Consider the following 9,008-nt stretch of genomic DNA (forward strand, 5'->3'; position numbering starts at 1 on the left):
TAGGGATGAGTATTTTAAGTATATAGAAATATCTGACTGAGGCGGAATATAAGGCGCTACAAAATATTTATAAGTAGATAAGAGTTTTACTCGCACGCAGAGGATTTCAACATCAGCGGAATAATCGAAATACACTTCCTCAGCAGAGAACATGGTATGTACGGCGATTAACACGCCTCCACCAACTCTGTTTTGTCGGTCTTTTCTAAAGATCTCACATGAGTATGCTAATATCTCAGAGTTAAACACAGTTGGTTTCAACCATGTGTCAGTAAAAACCAAAACGTCATAACAGAAGTCATGACAACGGAGAAAAAGATCAACAAGTTTAGTATTTAGACCCCTAACATTCTGATAATAGACGTTGAGGTCATTATGAAAATACATCTAATTCGGCACTAGCTTCGTTCGGGTATTCCGGTTTTCTGTTGATTTTGCAAATTTTGCAGGTTTTTCTGTTCGCGTACCCGGCTCTCCAACAAAAAATGAAGAAAGAGAGAGAGAGTAAAGTGACTTTTCATCTTGCTGAGAGCTGCAATTTTCTGTTGGTAAAATTTTTGGCAACATCAATTTACTAACAGAAAAACAGCTGATCGAAAAACTGCTGATTGTAATTTACGCAAATTGCGAAATTTGATTCAAGTATTGCAGCTGGAAAATAAAGCATGGAAAAGGTTTGTGTTAATGAAAATAATGAGGGCGAACATCTGGATGAATTGGTGACTCTCGTGGAACAAGATGGACAAACTTTACGAGCTTTCCATGTTTTCAACTTTTTATAATTTTTTGTACTGCCAAATAACTCATCAGCTGTTCGCAAATTGTGATAGTTTTTGATGGATTTCTGTTCGCGTACTTTTTTACATTATTTCTCTATGAGAGGAAACAGCTGATATTTGAGAGATTTTGGCTGTTTGTAATGCGGCGTTATGCGGCAGTTACTCACGAACGTACGTACCAAAAACGTGTCAGCTGACACGACCTATCTTATGAGTGTGCAATGTAAACGAAAACTCACCGACGTGCAACGCCCGTACGTACGTAGCCCGGAACGTAGAAATCAAAACAATTTTGATTTTTTCCGTAAGAACGTGTCAGCTGATTGCTCTCTCAATAGACAGAGTTGCCTAGTAAACTTTTGTGCGCTAATTTTTGACCGTTTGCAGTTTTATGCAAAAACACCTAATTAAAGTTTGAAAAATTGTGAAAATAATTCTAAATAATTATGTAAAAGTGCAGATTATAAATATGTAATCTATTTATATTTATTTAATATTAATTCTATCCTTTTACAACATCAAAAATTAAATTGGAAAAAGTTGATGTTTCCATAAGCATGCATGCAAAATGGGCAATGGCAACAGTGCTTATCTGTAAACAATACACACAAATATGTTATGTACATGTACACAAACGCACACATTGATTCGTACGGGCTTCAGGGTTCGGTCAAACGTGTTTCGTACGACAAACGTCCGTACGTACGGCACACGTCGGTGGGTAATTGCCGCTTAAAGCGGCAGGCGTGCGTGAAATTGTTGCAAATGATATATCTAAGGTGGCAGTAGATTCCATTAGCGTAAATATGCGACACAATGGAGTGGAACATTTAATTGTGCCAAGCGAAGGGGATGCAATGTAGGTTTGATATACGAATCAATAGCTAGTGATTTAACTGTAATAATCAACAATGAAATTCGCAATAGGACTCTCATGTACCTTTCAACTTCATATGAGAAGCGTTTCGATGTTATAGACCTAGATCCTTATGGTTGTCCGAATCGCTTTCCGGATGGCGCTATACAATCACTGACGAGTGGGGGTTCATTACTTGTAACTGCGAATGATATGGCTGTGCTGGCAGGCAATACGCCTGAAGCCTGCAATGCCAAATATAGTTCTGTGCCTTTGCGTATGAAATGCTGCCATGAGATGGGATTGCATATACTATTGCATTGCATTGAAACGCACTCTAATCGTTATGGAAAATATATTGAGCCACTTTTGAGCATTTCTGCCAATTTTAATATACGCGTATTTGTGCGTATGCATAGTAGTCAAGCGAAGTGTAAATATAGCATGAGGTTGGTATACAGCATTTTGGCCTTTTACCACAATCCAATTACTTACCATATCTTTATATTATGAACACAGCAAACAATGAATGGTATTTCAATGCACTGGTTGTGATACCTATACGCTACAGCCTATGGGTATTGTAAAAAGCAATATCTCAGATAAAGGCAATGCGGAAGAAAAATTCGGTATACCAACTGGACCAAATGTTAATACAAATTGTGCGCATTGCGGTGATAAACATCATGTAAGTTTCAACTATCCCACTTAAGTATTTAAACTCGAATAAATCAAATTTTTTCCTTCTTACTTAATTGGTGCTTAACCGTTTAAACGGTTATGTCCGTTCAAAAAGGCGCGTCAGTCGCTTTTTCAGAGGGTTAACTGGTACCAATTGTTCACACCAAATTGTTTCTTATATTCCCAAATATAGATGGGCGGTCCACTTTGGTCGCATCCCATACATGATCCAACGTTTGTTGAAGTATTGCTACAAATCATAGAAGAAAAACCGCTAAGTGATTTGGACACAACGTCGTTTAAAAGGTGTGTTATCGGCGGTATGCCTGAACTTGTATTGGGTACATGAGTTTTTATGTAAAAAATATTCATCGTATCCAACATCAATACCTCGCATTCATTTGTGGACGCTGTACGCACTACATTGGGTTCACGTAATATGGACAAGCATATTGTTGATTCCAGTGGTAAGGCCACAATTTCAAATGATGGGGCGACCATTAAGAAACTATTGGATAAAATAATAACACAACGTAGCGTGCTCAAGTGGTATAAGCTTATCTGGAAAAGATATTTCGTAACGAAAACCCTGGAAGATTACCGCGCCTTGTCTGCTGTGGTTCAACAAAATATAACTTGGATGTTTGTTGCTCTTTTTCAATTTTCCTGAATACAAATGTCTGGATTGGAAAAATGTCAAGCAAATAAAGCTTGGCGTGCAAAAGTCAAGAAATTACTTGTCATGCAACGGTAAATGCTTATAAATATGTATATCATTAAAATTGCATGCTTGTTTATGATGAGCCATTCGAGTGAGCATGGAGATGGATGTTTTAAATACTGTAGAGTAAATTGGCTTACTATATAAGAATTTGAAATTTTTCCAAATCTTTGACTAAAAAGTAGCTACTAGCTTGTAGAACTTTATTACTTTACCATTAAAAAGATAAATCACTTTAGCATGGTAATATATACCTATTATTAAAAATTAATACAAACAATATCTTCAACATTTTTTTCTCGATTCACGAACACATTTAGAAAGGCTACAACGCCTGCTAAAGAGCCGGTATCTTGCCAACGCTTTAGCTTGGATTTAGAGGAGGATCTACAAACTTTGCTAGAAGCACGCGCAGCTCCTCATGTAGCGAATGTGGATCAACACGAAAGTAACGTTGCTGTTAGCGGAAATGCAATGAACAAACTATTTGAAAAGGATGAAAATAAATCCAACAATGCAAACACTATAAAGAGGATTCCTTATAATTTTTCAACTAAGGCATCTTGTGACGAAACTATATTTGAATGCCAACAGCAACGTACGTCTGATGAAAGTTTTATGGCTTTGGAAAAAATGTGTGATAAAACAGCATCCGATCCTGACAGCACACTATTTAAGTACATACATAGCGAGAACAAGGATATGGTTAAAGAAGATGCTAAAAAGCGCAGCGCCGATGGAACTATTTTAAAATCCCTTGTAAACAAGGTAAGTGAATATACAACATATTGAAAGTTGATAAGATTGCGTGGTATAAATTTAATAATATAATCTTAGAACTACAAGAAATAGATGAAGAAGCACAATCACTGCAACGTCTATTGCATGACTTATGCGTACAGGAGCAGCATCAATTGGATAATGAAACTCCTTTAAAAAGTATTGATGTAACACTACTAGAAGATATTGAAGTGCCATCTAAAATGTGGGACTCCACAATAGTGGGCGATACCACTTTACAAACTTCACCTTTGAAAATGGTGAGACTTCTCAGACCATCTACTATACTAGAGGAAAATTGCGAAGATCAGTCTAATAGTTCTTTGGGTGGTGATGATGCATCATCACACATAAGCTTTCAAAGCGCTCAAAAAGGCAGTGAAACTTCAGCGACAACAAGCTTTAAAAAAAAAAAGCTTTACCTACGCTCTAAATCTACGCCGTCATATACGTACTCATACCGGTGGAAAACCATACAAATGCGAATACTGCGAATGCACCTTTGCTGTAAGCGATCCAGTGCTGTCGCATTTACGTACACATCTGGGCAAAAATATTCATAGATTTGAGTTTTGCCCATCAACTTTTACTCACTTTACGGAGTTACGTACGCATTTAACTACGCACAAAGACGAAGATCCAGAAACGCGGGAGCGAAATATGACAGCCTTAAAGGAGGAGGAGGCTAAATTAAAGCAAAATTTGGCCACTAAAATTCAGCAGCCGCCAAAACCCAAACGAAAATATACGTGCAATTTCTGCAACAAGGGTAAAGGTTTATAAGACTGTGATTGTAAATGATATTCATTTTACTGATCGTTAATTCACAGATTTTACAACTTCATCTAAGCTAAAGCGCCATATACGTATGCATACCGGCGAGCGACCATACTCGTGCTCAGTGTGTGGGAAATCATTCTCATTGAAATCGTAAGAATATACAATAGGGTTCAGAGTTTGAACGGCCGGCAGTTAAAAATGGATTTATTTTAAAAGTTAATAAAAAACTTATATCTAAACATATCCGTAAAACGAAAGGCACAAAAACAAAAGCTCAGTAAAAATGGGACAACTAAATGAAACCTTATATCCATATCGCCTGCTGATTGGAATATCACCCGGTTGTTGTTGTAGCAGTTAGGTGGGGCGAAGCACTGCTACAACAATATCACCCGGTCTCGGGTCCCGTTTCGAAAAGCACCTTTCTCAGAAAATATTTGAATAACCCCGTATATTAGAAAAGCCCTATCACAGAATTCGGTTGAAGAATGCCCTAACTCAGATTTGGCTTCAAAAATGACCGATCTGAGCTCAAATACAACACATTTTGACAATAGCTGGAGTGTTTATGAAACAAATTCTAAGATAGGGCGTTCTTCAAACGAATTCTGAGAAAGGAATTTTTTGGAACGGCAGCCGAGATTTGGTGATATTCCACTCAGCAGCCGATATGAATATATAGTAACCTTTCCTTTCCTTTTTAAAAATGTGCTTAACAAAACTTTTTTCTTTTAATGCACTCTTAAAATGAATCCATAAGCACTGTAACGTTAACAACTTTTTCATACTTGTTTTTTGATTTGTATTGAGAGTGGCGATTTTAATATTAGAACGGCTAATTTAGACAATTAAAATAACAAAAATTACTACAAAGCCAAATTTTAGTGAGGACCTCTAGTTTACCATAAAAATATTAAAATTAAAAGTCCCCATCTATCCTATTCGAGCTAAAAAAAAATTACTCGAGGTCAAAGGTCATTGCCTTAATAGCACCGCAGAAAAATTCCTCCAATTCTTTTCTCCTAGAGAGAACAATAATTGGGGAATAGGAATTTCGAATCTTCGAAGTCAGCTGATTTGCCAATTGAAATTTTGTTGCGCATTTCTATTTTTGTTAACAAATTAAAAGTTTAGTTATTGTTGCGAATTTGTTTAAAATTGAGAAAAAAAAAATATAAGCAAAGCAACAGGGAGCAACAAACGAATGATGCAACCATCTTTCACACGTTGTTATTGTAGCAGTGCTTCGCCCCATCCAATAGGTGCGACCGATCAGAAATTATCATCAATATCCTCTAACGGGAGTCCAAGGAAACTTGCTGTTTCGACAGGGGGGGCCATAATGAAAGGGGTGTTAGAGGCGTTGGTTCCACATTACAATTAAAGAGATGGTTGGTGTCATGTGGGGACACATTGCAAGCGGGGCATACATTTTGTATGTCGGGGTTGATTCTGGATAGGTAAGAGTTTAACCTGTTACAGTATCCAGAACGAAGTTGAGCTAGAGTGACTCGCTTTTCTCTGGGGAGTATGCGTTCCTCTTCCGCGAGGTTTGGATACTTTTCTTTGAGTACTGCATTCACCGGGCAATTCCTAGCATAAAGGTCCGACGCTTGTTTATGGAGTTCACCAAGGACCTGCTTGTGTTTTTTCGCTTCATACGGCTGGGTTCTCAGGAGCCGTATTTCCTCAAAATGCTTACGGAGATGACTCCTTAGGCCCCTAGGCGGTGCTGGTTGACCAATCAGATGTCTGTTGGGATGCTCAGGTTTCTGGGTATTCAACAGGAACTGTTTGGTCAGCATCTCATTTCTCTCCCTGATGGGGAGTATTCTCGCCTCATTATGCAGATAGTGTTCTGGGGACATAAGAAGACAGCCCGTGGCAATTCTGAGAGCAGTATTTTGGCAGGCCTGTAGCTTCTTCCAGTGGGTAATTTTTAGGCTTGGCGACCATATGGGTGACGCATAGCACTTAATCGGCTGGCTAATTGCTTTGTGTGTAGTCATGAGCGTTTCTTTATCCTTTCCCCAGGTACTGCCAGCGAGGGATTTGAGGATTGTAGGAGGAATGTAGATCCTGATGAAAGTCACACCCAAAATTTTAAGGTGTAAGACAGTCGGTAGGGTAATGTCATATTGTCGACATTTGGCGCGGCCATGTTTTAAATAAGATCACCGATGATTTGGTTGGTTACAATATCAGGTTTCGCGAGGCGACAAAACTGGAGAGATTGGGGAGATAGCTGTTTATTTTATTACAAAGCTCATCGGTGTAGGAAACAATAGCATAGGTGTAGAAGCAATAGTGACTCCTTCTGGTGGTAAAGGTAGCTATTGATATGTAGAAGTTAAACAGAAATTTGATGAATATGAGTTTTTTTTAAGTTATTGCAAAAAAGCGTTGAGGATTTTTAATATCTTACGAGGTACCTTCGTACATGTTTCTAAGAATGAAGAATGAGACCTATTCAAACTTCGCTATACTTTAACATACGATACTTTACCCCATTTTAACACAACTATCATTTATTGATTTTATTAAATTTTATAAAATGATTCTTCCTCCACAGTTCCATTTCCGTATTGGATGGTAAATATGGCTTTCGCATTTTCTCCATCAATAACTGACAAGGTGGACAAAATCTATGCGTGTAAATCGCAACATATCTTGGTCGAGCGTTTCTTCAATAGCTCTCTAGTGGTGATGCTGACAGCAGAGAAACCCAACTGTTTACAAATATTACAATATATGAATTGCGTCTACGGCTCAAATACCCACAGTATATGAATGAATCGAACGCACCTAATTGTCTGCCTAACGGATAGTATACATATTCATCAAATCGAAAATATTGCATCAAACGAACTGGGTCTGAATACTGAAACAGTACACATATTCAAAATCGATGAGGAGGCTGTGATGATGGTATAGGGTGAGTTGTTGAATAACATACGAAAACCACTTTAACCCATTTATATATTTGCATTACAGCTAAAGCTTTACAAACAGCAAAAATTGCTGGCGCCAAGCAATTGGAAAAGGCAGTGAAGCATTCATCACACTGTACGGATGGTGTAAAGTTAGAAACTGCTGTTGTAACAGCTGCCACCGACACAACGGTCATCTCTACTTCGCCGAGTAACGGCTCGTCCGACTATCTATCGAAGACAGTATAATCATATATTTTGCCAACACAGGTTAGCGATGTGCTTGCACAGGAAAAGATTTCAATTGGAAAACAAAAACCAATTAAGAGAGTTTATGTTATTATTAAAGTACTTACTTTTCTTTATATCAATTTTATTAATTTAAGTTGCAATATCACGTACATATATAATAAGGGATGTGATACGATTGCTGTCGGAATTAGATTTGAAACCAATCAATACTCCTGCTATGGGTTGCAGAATTATTGCTTGAATGATTAGATTTAGAACAATAATAAGTCTTGACTCAATTACTAGTCGTACATTTTTAAGTTCTTCAATTGCGACAGCAATCGGATCCACGACACCTTTGAATATTCTTGATCTGAATTTCTACTAAGCTTTAAGTTGTAGATTATTCAAATAATTGGAGTTTTGTCTAAAGCTTAATATTATTTTTTTGTTCGCTTAGAAGAGATTGGAAAACAAAAACCAAGTAAGCGAGTTTATTTATTATTAAAGTTCTTCTGTTTTATATGAACTGGATTAATATAAGTTCCAATTTCATGTACATATATAATAATATTGATAATAATAAATATTGAAAATTCAATTTTTTTGGTTCATATTTTATTCATATGGCTGCTCCAGGTAAAGTAAATCTGCAGGTAAAATACACGTTATATGGCGGTTATATAAATGGTAAAACCGCAGTAAAATTGATTGTCAAATGGCTCGAAAATGTAGAGTGAAATGACGGAAAAATGACCGCCATTTGACGAGCATTGTGACGTGTGTGAGCAGCACAGTGCTATGCTCACATCCTATAAGTGGGAGCGGAATGTACGATCACATTAATAGGAACGAAACGGAAAATTTGGTCACAAAAGTTCATCACGCCCATGCAAACGTGACTATGAATATAACCGCTGCAGAAAGTCACAATGACCGTAAAATGACTAGTAAAATGACGTGGAACGTTTTTGCAGGGATGGAACTTTTATCTATGTTTGTAGGTATGTCACCATGCTGCCACCTTGTATTGTTCCGCCATGACACAAGCTTATTCATTCCAATAACATCGCCACAATCAACGAACCCTGCAAAAATTGTTGGATTACGTGTTCCCATCTCTTCATGTTGGAGTACTCTAACAATACCCTTTGCAATGCGTTTGCGGACCACCATCATCCGATCTTTGCTCGCTTTTAACGACCGTAATCACGACACGATGACGATCGAACAGAGTTGCCAAAAGTAAA

At 37.6% G+C, this 9,008-nt stretch overlaps 1 protein-coding gene across 3 annotated transcripts; it reads left to right on the top strand.

The window, feature by feature from the left end:
* Nucleotides 1-1,551: 1,551 nt before the first annotated feature.
* Nucleotides 1,552-8,324, top strand: LOC137244375 (uncharacterized). 3 transcript variants are annotated; one of them, XM_067773305.1, is made up of 9 exons: nt 1,552-1,638; nt 1,707-2,084; nt 2,155-2,323; nt 2,510-2,622; nt 3,358-3,805; nt 3,875-4,586; nt 4,648-4,747; nt 7,170-7,532; nt 7,592-8,305. In XM_067773305.1, exons 3-6 carry the CDS (start codon nt 2,165-2,167, stop codon nt 3,887-3,889), a joined length of 735 nt encoding a protein of 244 aa, XP_067629406.1. In that variant the 5' UTR covers nt 1,552-1,638; nt 1,707-2,084; nt 2,155-2,164; the 3' UTR covers nt 3,890-4,586; nt 4,648-4,747; nt 7,170-7,532; nt 7,592-8,305. The 3 variants fall into 3 exon arrangements, with proteins under 3 accessions (XP_067629406.1, XP_067629408.1, XP_067629407.1); XM_067773306.1 differs by having other exon boundaries at nt 1,586-1,642; XM_067773307.1 differs by lacking the exon at nt 4,648-4,747 and having other exon boundaries at nt 7,592-8,324.
* The last annotated feature ends 684 nt before the right edge of the window (nt 8,325-9,008 follow it).

The sequence above is a fragment of the Eurosta solidaginis genome, chromosome 3, assembly GCF_040869045.1.
Source record: "Eurosta solidaginis isolate ZX-2024a chromosome 3, ASM4086904v1, whole genome shotgun sequence".
In the NCBI taxonomy this organism is placed as follows: domain Eukaryota; kingdom Metazoa; phylum Arthropoda; class Insecta; order Diptera; family Tephritidae; genus Eurosta; species Eurosta solidaginis.